This window comes from Acinonyx jubatus, chromosome B4, assembly GCF_027475565.1.
Source record: "Acinonyx jubatus isolate Ajub_Pintada_27869175 chromosome B4, VMU_Ajub_asm_v1.0, whole genome shotgun sequence".
Classification (NCBI taxonomy): Eukaryota; Metazoa; Chordata; class Mammalia; order Carnivora; family Felidae; genus Acinonyx; species Acinonyx jubatus.
In genome coordinates, this window is record NC_069387.1 from 76885255 (window position 1) to 76899427 (window position 14173).

At 46.8% G+C, this 14173-nt stretch overlaps 1 protein-coding gene across 3 annotated transcripts in view; it reads left to right on the forward strand.

The window, feature by feature from the left end:
* The window catches only part of ACVR1B (activin A receptor type 1B), a 34969-nt gene that overhangs the window by 17588 nt on the left and 3208 nt on the right, over positions 1 to 14173 (forward strand). For 2 of the 3 annotated variants that reach the window (XM_027036204.2, XM_053226275.1), the window contains exons 3-8: positions 128 to 376; positions 3551 to 3781; positions 6607 to 6774; positions 7828 to 7984; positions 9214 to 9338; positions 12540 to 12670. In XM_027036204.2, the coding sequence (XP_026892005.1) occupies positions 128 to 376; positions 3551 to 3781; positions 6607 to 6774; positions 7828 to 7984; positions 9214 to 9338; positions 12540 to 12670 (1061 nt within the window). Of the gene's footprint in view, positions 1 to 127; positions 377 to 3550; positions 3782 to 5004; positions 5128 to 6606; positions 6775 to 7827; positions 7985 to 9213; positions 9339 to 12539; positions 12671 to 14173 lie in introns of all 3 variants that reach the window. The other variant, XM_027036206.2, reaches the window with a different exon arrangement.

The window sequence follows — 14173 nt, forward strand, 5'->3', positions numbered from 1 at the left end:
GGGCACCTTGAATGCAGGGAGAGGGAAAGGGTATTCGCACGTGGAGGGAGGTGTCGGGGACAAATAAGGCCAGAGCTTTCCCATGTTTTTACTGTATTCTTTCCCTCTCCTCTCTCACTTGACCCAGGTCACCTCAAGGAGTCTGAGCACCCTTCCATGTGGGGCCCCGTGGAGCTGGTAGGCATTATTGCTGGCCCAGTGTTCCTCCTGTTTCTCATCATCATCATTGTTTTCCTTGTCATTAACTATCATCAGCGTGTCTATCACAACCGCCAGAGACTGGATATGGAAGATCCCTCGTGTGAGATGTGTCTCTCCAAAGACAAGACGCTCCAGGATCTTGTCTACGATCTCTCCACATCAGGGTCTGGTTCAGGTACTGAGTTCTCCAGCGGTTGTGTGTGTTGTTGGTTTTCGTCACTGTTCCCCAGCAGGATAGAGCATTTCTGAAGACTGGGCCTTGCCCTTGTTTCTGCCAGCACTGAGGCGTTTGGTTTCATAATTCCCCTTCTTTTAGAGTCTGATATGTAATAAGATAAAGGGTTCACAGAAAATCTTTCATTCCCTGGGATTCCAAAGGTCAAGTGCAAAACTCTCCACTCCAGAAATCGTGCCTCTTTTCAAGTCTTGTAACTGTATGTCTATTAAAATTCACCTGGTTCCACCTGAGCAGTGGAGTGCTCAATTTAAGGGCCCCTTTTGAGAAACAGGAGTGTGCCGGGTTTCTCTTGGTGTGGTGACAGCTAATCATTGATCTCCGAGCAACCACAAGGGGAGTTTAAGGACATTGAGTAAAGCTGAGAGCTGGGATTTGGTGAATCATTGACTTGTACCAGTTGCCCAAGGGTTTTTGGGGGAGGTTAAATAAAGGCAACTTGGGCTTGCAGCAGGCTATCAGCACCATTTCCTGTACTGCCTGTTGGTAACCGAGTCTTTGTCAGATGAGAGAATTGAACCGAACCCTGGACCTTGATGTGAGCCCAGAATTCAGGATAAAGGGGCTGGGGTCGCTCACGTCTCAGGGTATACCTCAGCTGGCTATTAGATGTGAAATGACTACAAAAGAGTCTTTTTATGAAAATAAACAATTATTTTAGTGATGGTGGTATTCTGTTCTTGTAAAAAAAAAAAGTCATTTGCAAAGGTCACTATCGCCATTCTAGCTAAAACACACAGAATTATATTGTGAGGATTTTGTACGTGTTTATGTAGGTTTCCTTGCCATGTGACAAGACTATTGTTCTGTAGGGAAATTATGCCATCAGTCATGGGCAGACATTCCTCCTTGAACACAAGGAATACTTTGAGCTGTGACATCTCCTGAATTTCAGTGGTTTTGCCTTTATTAAGCTCTGCAGTAGAGAGTGCCAAAATGATGGATATATTTAAAAGCTGCATATTTTTAGGAAGAGAGAAAATATATGTCTTGTTCTTTGCTGAAAGAGGTAGGGCAGTGGTTAGAACTGCCTGACTGACTCTGTGACTTGATTTGCTGTCACAGGAGGGTACCTCAGGTTTTCTGGGGTCTTTTTTAAGATCAGAACTAGCTGAAGCTAGCGAAGGTCCATGGTGGTTACTTAGTCATCCGGAGTAAAATGATTAATAACTATTTCTCCCTGGATGGTATAGTCCGTTATCAATCCCAAATATGCAGAGTTTCCAAGGTGCTGGAGTTTTAATACTGTGGTTTTTAAAGCAATAAGTCCATGCTGCTTATGTGACTTTCGATTCCCTTTAACAAATATATGCTGAATACCCTCCAGGTGATACAGGGTAAACAAAGATGAAAAAAGCTGACCCAGAATTGGGTAGAAGAGATAGGGATTGCTGGGAAGGGCCTCATGGGGGAGGATGCACTTAAAGGGGTCTTGAAGACTGAGTTGGAGGTTTAAGGAAGTAAGAGGACAGGGAACGTTCCAGACCAAGGAAAACCCCTTGAGCAAAAGGACAAAAAGGCACGAAAGTTCACTGTGTGTTTAGGCATGGCCTGTCCAACTGGAGGATGGGGACTGGCAGGCCAGGCCAGGTGGGAAGGACCTTGGGTGCTGTGCTTTATCCAGTAAGGTGAGAGGCATCCACTGGAAGTTTTCATGTGGCAAAGTAAATGTTCGTATTTTCCTGTGGAAGGAATTCTGGCAGTGGTGTGGAGGGTGAATTCACTCATTTACCAACCTCCTGTTAGGGAGGGTAGGGTGAGGCAGGGCTGTCTGTGGGTATGCAGGGCAGGAGCAGGGTGACGAGGGAGGTGGAGAGACCAGTTGGGAATCTTTTAAAGAAGGGTCAGAACTTGGACGGGCACAGCGGGGATGGAGAGGAAGGGTCTGATGGGAGACATTTTGGTGATTCTATACTGTTGTAGTTAAAAGCATCAACTTTGGAGTCAGACAGTTCTGTAGGTCTAGGTTTTAATCCCTTCTTTGCCTCTTGCAGCTTGTGTGAATTCAAATGAGTTACTTAACTTCCCCCCCCCTTTTTTTTTTAATGTTTGTTTATTTTTGAAGGGGAGAGAGAGAGCAAGTAGGGGAGGGGTAGAGAGAGAAGGGGACAAAGGATCCGAAGCAGGCTCCAGGCTCTGTGCTGACAGCAGAGAGCCTGATGCGAGGCTCAAACTCACGAACCATGAGATCATGACCTGAGCTGAAATCAGACGTTCAACCGACTGAGCCACCCAGGCACCCCTTAACTTTCCCTTTCGAGCCTTAGTTTTCTCATCTGTGAAATGGGGATAATAACACCATCTAACTTATATAGGTGGTTGTGAGGAAAGGAGATAATTTATCTAAAGCTTTTATCATAGTGCCTAGTGTGTAGTAAGCATCCACATCCACAGGACTTAGGGATTAATAACATGTTTATTTGGTCTGGGAGAGGAAGTGAGAATTCAGAGTCAGTCATGATAGTAAGTGTGATTGGATAGATTGCATGAAGCAATAAATGAGCCCTACAAAGACAGTAAAATTAATCTTAGGATAAGCATGGGTAGTCTTGAATTCTGTGTCTGGAGCTTGACCTGTGAGCAGAGCTTTGATCTCTTAGGAAAGAGGTGGGAGCCTCGTAGGCCCAGTTTGGTTCTCATGGGCCACATGGCACCGCCCTCTAGTGGCCACTGAGCAGAATGGCCGGAGGCACCCCTGGGGCTCAAGCCCCGTCTCTCTCATCCTCTCTGCCCTCTTTCCTCTTCAGTCTGCATAAAGCAGATGTGGGTGGACTGGCCCACAAGAGGCCGGCTGCAGAGTTGATAAATCTGATCAGGGGTTGGGTGCAAGTCTGTCGTCCGTACTAACTGAAAAGAGAAATTGTTTAAATGAGGCACAGCTGATCGCATATGTTTCCCTTTCTGTGTTCATTCACCCCCAGTCTCTGCCTGGCTTCGCCCCTGCTGGCTTACCTGGATGTGGTGTGGGGCACCCTCAGCTCTCCACGGTCAGCGGGCCAGGGTAGAGCGGGGGCACTGTGTGGTACCGGCCTTTCCAGTGTGGCAGTGAGGGTGGGAGTTGCAGAGTTTAGCGAATTTACGGCATCTGCTTTCTTTCCATTCTTTGGTCCCCAGGGTTGCCCCTTTTTGTCCAGCGCACAGTGGCCCGAACCATCGTTTTGCAGGAGATTATTGGCAAGGGCCGGTTTGGGGAAGTGTGGCGTGGCCGCTGGAGGGGTGGCGATGTCGCGGTGAAGATTTTCTCTTCTCGTGAAGAACGGTCTTGGTTCCGGGAAGCAGAGATCTACCAGACAGTCATGCTGCGCCACGAAAACATCCTTGGATTTATTGCTGCTGACAATAAAGGTAAAGAGCTGGGCTGGGAGCGTGTCCCAAAGCCAACAGTAGTCCCAGATGCAGGGGGTGACTGGGGAAGTTGAACAGCTGTGGGACTGCACTGCTCTGTTTGCCTTCGTGGTTGTTACCAGTAGAAAGAGAATCTGAATAAGCTGCGAGTCCTTCCAACTTTTCTTCTATGCAAAGCTTATACAGAAAGCCAGGCTATTAAGCAAGCAGTTACTAAGCAGATAAACAAGATGAACCCCTTAGCCCGCCTGCGCCCTTCCCCTCCCCCCTAGTGGAGTCCCTGTAGGGGTTCCAGTTAATTTACCTTGAAAACCGCTAGAATGAAGAACCGTGGTCTCTGCCCCGCCAGGGAGGGATAGCCCGGAAAAGCATGCGGTCCATGTTCTGTGACATAATCAGCATCGTCCACCCTTGCAGTGGAGCAGGCACGGCAGGGATGACCTGGCTACCCAGAACGTTGCTCCCCGATGGTCTTTCCAGCTCAGTGTTTGGTCTGTTTGTATCTGAGTCCCTGAGCTCCTCCTTCCTCTACCTTCTGATTTTTTACTTTTTGAGTCTCTTGTATGGCCAGGAGCATTCCTCGTTTTGGAGAACCTCACTGACTAGCAAAGCGAGAAGCAAACTAACAGTTGATTATAGGAAGTAGTCAAACAGCACACTGTTCTGGTGAGCACAAATTGGGGCTGAGATGGGCGTCAGGGAGGTCATACCTGAACTTCATTGAGGCATCAGGAAGTATCAGGAGTTGGTCAGGAAGAAAAATCAGTGGGAAGGGCACTTGAGACACACGTGTAGAGGGAAGGTGTGTTTGGGACCCTACAAGTAACGTGGGTTGGCTGTGTGGGTGGAGAGGTAGACACCAGATTATGAAGGACCTTTTTGAGAGGATTACATCTTATTCTGAGGTAGTGGGTAGTAATTGGCATTTCGTTCTTTGATTCACTAACGTTTATTGACTACTTCCCGCTGCTCCGATCACCACACACGAGAACCGGACACAGTCCTTGCCCTCGCAGCTTCCAGATAGAGGGGACAGCAGACACATGGGCAGGTGGTGTGTGTGGAGTCAGAAAGACCCTGAGATGTTTGTGTTTACATTTTAGAAGAGTCTCTCTGGCCCTTGTGACACAGTCTGCTCCCGTGACATGGCAATTTTTAGAAGTTAGTGTCTACAAAGCCTATGGAAGATGCTAAGTATTTATTTTTCTTTCCAAAAACGACATCGGACTGCTGGTTCCTCATATTGCTGTGGGGCTTTGTAACGGCCTCAGCTGCCCCCAGGCTGAAGAGGCTCAGACTTAAACACAAGGGAAGAAGGGGAAGAGAGAATTGTATACTCCCTCTGCGTAAGCTGTGCTTTTTAAAAACAGCAGCACCTTTGATAACGTTTCAATTTTACATGTAGCTTCAAGGATCAGAAGACGTCTTCCCTTAACTTTAACTTAACTGCCAGGGTCCTCACGACTTCAGGGCTGATTGGAGTGCAGGAATGGTGTGTTGGGTGGAACCCTTGTTTGTAATCAGAGAAACCAAGGTTGGTGCTCTTCCAAGAGCCACTCCCTTTATTGATTCTGGCAGCTTGTGTGAGTAGGGATCTGGCCGTAAAAACTCACATCAGGGCCAAGGGAGAAGAAAAATCGGACTCCTTCGTTTCTGCCTTTTTAGCATGATATATATAGTATAGTGTCCTGGAACTAGCACCAGCCTGGAATTGGGAGATCTCAATCCAATTTCCAATCTTCCTGTTGACAGAAGCATAACCTAATTAGATTACCAGTTTTGGGTTTTTCTTTTTCTCCTTCCTCCTTCCCACCACACGCCGCCTCCTACCTGTCACCTCATATAAAAGTGCATGGTGTCCACCTTCCATTGCTCTTCTGAGGATAAGATGACCTCTCTGGAATACTTGGAAGTGTGCCCTTCCTGCATTGAAAAACATTTTGGGGGGCACTTGGGTGGCTCAGTCACTTGAGCATCTGACTCTTGATTTCCGCTCAGGTCATGATCTCATGGTTTGTGAGATCGAGCTCCATGTTGGACTCTGTGCTGACTGCTCAGAGCCTGCTTGGGATTTTCTTTCTTTCTTTCTTTCTTTCTTTCTTTCTTTCTTTCTTTCTTTCTTTCTTTCTTTCTTTCTTTCTTTCTTTCTCTTTCTCTCTTTCTCTCTTTCTCTCTCTCTCTCTCTCTCTCTCTTTCCTTCCCTCCCTCTCTCTCCCTCCCTCCCTCTCTCCCTCTCTCCCTCTCTGTCTCTCTCTCTCTGCCCCTCTCCTGCATATATGCGTGTGCATGCACATGCTGTCTCTCAAAATAAATAAATTAAGCATTTTGTTGTTGTTGTTGTTTGGAATACAGTAACGCATAGAGGAGCTCTTTGCTCTTCTCCCAGAGAGTTCATTGCCTACTGGGAGCAGTGGACTGAAAGCAGACATTACAGATGAGACAGCTGCTGGGGCTAGGTTGTGCTCACAGGGTCCCGGAGCACACTGCGAGGGTCTGTGAAGCCCTCCTCCTTGGCAGTGGTGGGTGCAGCCAGTCATGGTCTAACGTGTAGATGAGTAGATCTTTTTCAGACTAAGACAGCCACCTGCAAGAAATAAGGGAGCAGGTCTAAGAATGTTGCTCTTCTGTCCTTCCCGGAGCCCCACGTTGGTGGACAAGTGTAGATGAAACGGGTATAGAGGGGGGCCTCAGGAAGTGTGGAGACTGGAAGCGTGAATTCAGGAGTCTAGTTGGAGTTTGTGTCGTTTACATATTCTTTTTTTCCTGCTTTAACCTTTTTGCTGGTAGTTGTGCCTGTTCCAGAACTCCTCTGTGGTTCTCTGCAGATAATGGCACCTGGACACAGCTGTGGCTCGTCTCAGACTACCATGAGCATGGCTCCCTGTTTGATTATCTTAACCGGTACACGGTGACAATCGAGGGGATGATTAAGCTGGCCTTGTCTGCGGCTAGTGGGTTAGCCCACCTGCACATGGAGATTGTGGGTACCCAAGGTGAGTGAACCCTGGTGAGTGAAGTTGAGTAGACTTTAAAAGCCTGTACCATCCTGATTTAGTTCCCAGAATTCGCCTTTACTGAGGAAGTTGGAGGTGAGCCTCAGGAACTGTGGCCTAATCTAAGGGAGAGAGGTCTGAGTTCTACATGAGAACAAGAGGTATTTCCATTGGGGTCCCTTCACCTCTGTCTTTAGAATGCCCTCAGGGGCTCTAGAACATAAAGATTCCGTTGTCTGTCATTTGATGGCCTGGCACGGGTGTTGGTTGGTGAGCTAGTGTTCTGAGTTGCCCTCTCAGGAGCCCACAGTACATGGGTAAAAGCACGGAACCCAGAAGATGAAACAAGCTAGTGCAAAGGAGCACCGGTTTGGTAATTTCAGCGTTCACCGTTGGAAGCAGCTGGCTTACGGACTGCATGATGGATTAGACACTGGTCTTTACTGACCTGGGAGGGTTCTCCTGGAGGAAGAAGACCTCAGGCTTCCTCGTTTGTTGACTGTAGCATCAGTTCTCTGGGGGATCGTGGTTCTCGTCAAGGTAGCAGGTGTGGTGTGCTCCCTGATTCCTGGTTGACCAGGGCAACAGCGTGTGCTGGCCCTGACAGAAAGCCAACCATTGATGTTTGATCCTGTTCCTAGCTCCCGTGAATGTAGTAATAGTAGTCCTGATCTTCACCTGTTTGACGGTGAGAACCTAGCCAGTGCAGCAGCTTTCCTTGGAATTCCTTAGCCGTTCTATCCTGGAGCATATCCGTTCAGGGAAAGCGGGGGCGGGGGTAGTGATAGTGGTAACAGCTAATACACATGCCCTTCTAAGCTCTTCACTTACCTACACTAATGCGTTTAATCCTCACATTACCATGAAGTAAGGACTGGGGTAGCCTTATGGATGAGAAGGCAGAGGTGCAGATGGGTTAAGTCGCTTTTTTAGGGTTACTGGATTAGTGGGAGGCAAAGCCAGGACTCGAACCCACATAATCTGGCTGCAGAGACTATGCTTTTAACATTTATACTATCTCTCTGTAAAGATCCCTATGTTTTTCTCTGTCAGGGAAGCCTGGAATTGCTCATCGAGACTTAAAATCAAAGAACATCCTGGTGAAGAAAAATGGCATGTGCGCCATTGCAGACCTGGGCCTGGCTGTCCGCCATGATGCGGTCACTGACACCATTGACATTGCCCCAAATCAGAGGGTGGGAACCAAACGGTAGGAAGGCCCTGGGCCTCTGCCATTGTCATACCCTTGTACTGAGTAGCACCTGTGTGCCCTTTCCCATGTGCACGGGAGAAAGAAGCATAGAAAAGGAGGTGTGGCCCTTGCTCTCAGACAACTGAAAGCTGAACTGAAGCCCCACTCCCCACAGTGGAAAGCTGAACTGGTTGCATCTAACAGATACGAGTGCCATGAGCACAGCTTCGTAGAACTATATACACATAGCTGTTCCTGGGCAGGGGGAGGCAGCAGAGAAAGAGAATCTAGAAGAAGATTTGGAGGGGGGACAGGCACCCGGCTTGGCTAGGACAAGAGGAAGCATGTGCAGTCCAAAGGGGTACTTGTGTGGAGACCCCGAGGAGGTAGGGATTGTGTCTTGCTTGGGGGTTAGAGAGCAAGTCTGCCAAGCCAGAGCAGAGGTGATCTTAGGGTGGAGTTTGGGGGCACCTTTAGGATGATGGGCCTACTTCCCACTTCATACAGAAGTGAAGTAAGAAGTAAGGAATTGTGATGGCAGACTGACTTTGTGAGCTGAAAATGGAACTGTCTTGTAATGGGACAGAAGAGGAGATCTGTTTACCTGTCAAATCTCCATGAACTTCACTAAATTGTGCTGCTGGTTTTCCCCTTTTGACATGAATGAGTGCAGCTACCCAGGCCCCAAAGTGTGAGGCCTGAGGTGATCCCCTGATTTGCCTTACTCTGTGTGTTGGGGAGGGTGGGGGGGGAGGGGAGTGGCTTGAGTAGTACTAATTAACTGAGGGAGACTTTGATGATCAGCTAGAATTAATTTTCATATATGTGTAATTAGGTAAGATAACAAAAGAGGTTCAAAATGAAATTTAAACTCAACCCATCACTGGCTACATTTAATAAAGTCCAGGACCCTAGTGGCAACCAGATACTGGGCACTGTTATTGCCCTGTGACCCGCAGTACAGATCCCTCTGCCAAGAAATCAAGACATGATTAAAATAAATCCCGGTGGCTGAAAAATAGAGGTACAAATAAGAGCAGCCTGGTATCACCTAACCTGTGCTGAAGTATTTAGATTCTAATCCAAAACATGGGAGTTTGCAATAAAGAAATTCGATCACTTGCTCCTCCCCAAGGGCCATTCTTGGGGGGATGCATTCCCAAGTTCAGAGGGCCCCTGAATCATGACTTTGATTTAAGTAACGAAATCCTTTTCTGTGCATGATCTTGTTTCCTTTGCTATTGCAGATACATGGCCCCCGAAGTACTCGATGAGACCATTAATATGAAGCACTTTGACTCCTTCAAATGCGCCGATATCTATGCGCTCGGCCTTGTGTATTGGGAGATTGCTCGAAGATGCAATTCTGGAGGTACCTTTCTTTTTGGCCTTCTCTTGCTCCTACCTCCCAGTCTAGAATGCCAGATCACCTGAGGGTGCTGGTGCCTTACTGCCTCCTTTCTTTTTACAACCTGTTGGATGCCTAGTGCCAGAGCCTGTCACAACTCAGAGTTCTCTCAAAGATGAGGGAACGTTGGAGGGGGTTGTACAAGGGTGTGTTGACTCTGTTGGATAGTGTTTTGCATAGAAGTAACCATTCCGGAGGCTTGTCTGGCTTTTTTTTTTTTTTAAAAAAAAACACATCGTCCTTATTGATCCTTAAGAGGTTGGGAAAGCCCTGGGCAGGAATAGTTCCAGACTAATTCAGGGGGTCTCCTTTACACAAGAGGCACTAAGTGTGTTCTGACATGGCTCTCTAGCCACAGTGCTGGGAAATGTGGGGGTTCGTTGATAAAATAATAGTGGTAATTTCTGAATCTGGAGCAGAAAGTTTCTTATACGTAGAATTTTCTCAAAATGAGGTTTTTTCTTCCTGTAATTTTTTCTTACATTTTTGGCATTTGCACCTGTTAACCCATGCCAGAATCTAGTAAAAGGTAGTATCAGACCTAGCAGGAAACAGTTTTTATCATTAACTTAGCACATCAGTACTTTACAGCGACTTCCAAGTATTCTGCCATGTGAATGTGTTCAGGAACCACTAGAACCTTTCCCTCAGCTATTTATCTTTGATGTAAGAGATTCCAGGTCATTGGAAATGAAATAAATTAAATTTAAATTAAATGAATTAAAACTGACAAGTCTTCCAGCAGAACCCTCTTCTGTATTACTGCCCTTTTCCATCTCTGATGTGTTTGGGAAGATCCAAATTATGGAGTAGCCACACAGGTATTACTCATGGAATTGTACATTAAAAATTTTTTTTTAATTTATTTTCTGGGGCACCTGGGTGGCTCAGTCGGTGGGGCATCCGACTTCGGCTCAGGTCATGATCTCACGGTTCGTGGGTTCGAGCCCCTCATTGGGCTCTGTGCTGACAGTTCAGAGCCTGCAGCCAGCTTCAGATTCTGTGTCTCCCTCTCTCTGCCCCTCCCCTGCTCACACTCTCTCTCTCTCTTAAAAATAAATAAACATTAAAAATTTAAAAAAATAAAATTTATTTTCTTAGGTGAGCTTTACCCCAAATGTGGGGATTGAACTCAAAACTCTGAGATTAAGAGTCACATCCTCTACTGACTAAGCCAGCCAGGCCACCCTAAAACTTTGATCATTCTATGCAGATAAAACAGATTAAGAAAAATCTGGTCATACAGGTCTTAAACTGTCAATAAGTTAATTTTTTTCCTTCTTACACCATTCAGAAATTGGGGCTAAGTATTATAATAATAGATTAAAAAATTTTTTTAATATTTATTTATTTTTGAGATAGAGTGTGAGCAGGGAGGGGGGCAGAGAGAGGGAGACACAGAATCGGAAGCAGGCTCCAGGCCCTGAGCGGTCAGCACAGAGCCCGACACGGGGCTCAAACTCACAAACTGTGAGATCATGACCTGAGCTGAAGTCGGATGCTTAACCGACTGAGCCACCCAGGCACCCCTAAATAATACTAACATTTATTCACCATTCACTGTGTATAAGCTCACTTAATCTGTACTACAAACCTAAGAGGTGGGGACTATTACTGTCATAATTTTTCAGATGAAGAAAATGAGTCACAGAGATAGGTAATTTGTCCAAGGTCACACGGCTAGTAAACTCGGATTCAAACTCCGGCAGACTGAGGCCAGAGCATAGGTTCTAAAGCATCCCTTAGATGTTTACCAAGACTCTATTTAAAAATCTGCCCTACTGCAGGACACCTGGGTGGCTCCGTTGGTTAAGCGTCTGACTCTTGGTTTTGGCTCAGGTCATGAGATTGAGCCCCTTGCTTGGGATTCTCTCTCTCTCTCTCGCTCGCTCGCTCGCTCTCTCACTCTCTCACTCTCTCGCTCTCTGTCTCTGCCCCTCCCCTGCTCGTGCTCTGTCTCTGTCTCTCAAAATAAATAAGCATTTTAAAAAAATATCTGTCCTAGTAGCTCAGAACAGCAGAATTTTTCCTGGAAAAAGGCATGGGAAAGTTATGTTGGATTTTTCAAATTAGCTTATTATGGAAACTGTTTCAGTTTGTAGCTCTAAAAGATAAGGACTTAAATACAATACAGTTATCACACTTTAAAAACTGAACATTAATATCATTTAACATCAGTTAGTGTTGGGATTTCCCCAGCTGTCTCATAATTTTTTTAAAACGGTTTCTTCAAATCAGGGTTCAAATCATGTCCATCCACTGCAGTTGATTGATACACATCTTAAGTTTCTTGTAGTGTATAGTTTCCCCCTCCACTGTTTTTCTTCTGCAGTTTAGTTGAGAAGCCAGGTCATTTGTCCTGTAAAGTTTTCCTGTCTAGATTTTGGCAACTACATTTTTATGGCATTCACGTGTTCTTGTCCTGTGACTTTCCTATGATAGTTGCATCTAATGACTAGGATCATGTATGTTTTTCCCCCAGAGTTCTGTTACAAGGCACATAATACCAGTCATTTCTCTTTTTGTGATGTTAACAGCCACCAGTGATCATTGTTCATGAGCATATTCATTAGAGGTTGAAAAATGCCAATATTCTGATACTGTCAATCGTCATGTATTAGCTAGATTTCTTCTCTAAAGAGAAACTTCCCGTAATTGTCCCATTTGGTTACCAAGATATGTAGTTTGAATAGGGAAACCAGGAAAAATACTTGATTCTTCCCATTTATTTACCATTTTTCAAAACAGTGAACTTGTTACCTCTCGTCTTACAAAGGTGACTAAGGATTTGGGTGTCCTTTTTTTTTTTTTCTTTAAGTATAATGAACTGGTGGACTTAAAATATTTGCTTCCATTGAAGTGATTAGTCTTACTTCTGCTTAAATATTCTCATCTTTGGCCAGTGGGAGCTTTTCAAGTTGGTGCCTTTTAACATGACCTCAGTAGTCTTTGATAGTTTGCTTGCTTTTGGTATGACAGAGATGTTCCTTACTAATCTCGTGTGTCTCTTAATCCCATTCCTGGAACCCACCAACCTTTCCAAGAGCCCTAGCTCTTCTTAGTGGGAAGTGGTATTTACAGATCATGGTGTGAGTGTTGTTACAGGTTTTTGAGTAATGCCCTCCTTCTGTTGATAACTCAGGTGGGTATTTTCTTTTCTCCCAGGAGTCCATGAAGAGTATCAGCTACCATATTATGACTTAGTGCCCTCTGACCCTTCCATTGAGGAAATGCGAAAGGTCGTATGTGACCAGAAGCTACGTCCCAACATCCCCAACTGGTGGCAGAGTTACGAGGTAGGAAGCTTCCCTGCCTCCTGTGGCTTTTCCATCTGCCTGATTTCTCTACTTTAGAAAAAGGGTTTCCCAAGTAAAAAAAAAAGAGAGAGAGAAAGAGCTTGCCAATGAGGCCATGCCCAGAGGTACCCCCTGTGTCACTTATATACTGTTATGTGCTGTTGTCTACGAATCCCAGAGGGGCCACAGTGCCTTGTCCTGGGCACTGTAGGGTCCTCTTGGGAATGGACAGCCTAGTAGAAGAAAAGGCTTGGTCCCCAGGACACAGATAAGAGGTGGTCAGCAAAAGACAGAAATAAAAACTGGGTGGGAACCGTTAGACCGGTCTAGCTAGAAAGATGGCTCTGGAACCACAGGGACGAGCTGAGCTCTGTGGAAGAATCAAATAGAGGCATCCAGAAAAGAAGCGAAGCTCAGACTGGGCATAGAAGAATGGCAGGACAGGACTTAGAAGGCATGTCTGTGAGGGAGGTGGCCTTTCTAAAAACTCAGAAGGGAGGAGGGTGTGGAGGATTGGAATTTGGGGGAGATACAGATGGAGTGGGTCAGGGACAGCATTTGGGGGAAATAATTGAAATGAGGACAAATTCATGATACAGGTTCCAAATAAACATGGCATTCTGGGGTCTTAGAGTCTTCAGGGCCCTCGTGGCTCTGCTTTTAGAAAGGACTCTAACCACTAGAGGGCATTTCTGCATTTTAGAACAGAATCGCTGAGCTCACATTTTAGGTGGTGTCTTCTCGTCGCATAATAGAGCAGCATTTTCCAAAATGTTCCTTGGAGCCCTCAGGTCAGGGTTTCAGAGGATGAGGGTGAGGCTGAGAGAACCGGTCTTCAGCTTCCCCCATCCCACAACCTCTTCAGTCAGTTTTTGAAATTTTGAAAATCACTGGCCTAGGACAGCAGTCAGGGACCTTTGTCACCCTTGGTCACCGGTAGAGGTCCATAGGCGGCCTTCCAAACCCATCTCTTGGCCTGACCACAGTGGTCGCCCGTGTGGTCCAGGCGGTGGCAGTGTGGCTTTCCGCCTCTGACAGGATTGCTTTTTAGGGGCTCCTGTCCTGCTTCTTCCCCACCCCCATCCCGTCCGTGCACATGAGCCCCGGGATTCCGGCCGTGTGCTTGCTTGCACCCAGGCGCGTTCCTGGTGTGCCTGCTTCACGCGCTCCTTCAAAGAACACAGTTAGTACGGAAGCGTACAAACGGATTCTCAGACCTGAGAGAAGTGATTTTCGGAGCACAGGCTACTTCGGGTACCCCCGTCCGGAGTACCCCGATGGTGGGCCGGCTGGCTGCACTCGCGGGCCAGTCCTCCCCTTTCTCCTGGTCCCCGAGGAAGGGAGGGCCGAGGGGAAACAGAGGCTCGCAGAGCGCTCCCCGGGCTCAGAGGGGAGGGGAGATGGTGCCAGGCTCTGCTGAGAGGCGAGGTGGAGCGAGGCCAGGAGGGCCTCCCGGGGCGGGGTCTGGCTGACGCGGCCTCCGGTCTCCGGGTCTCCATGCAG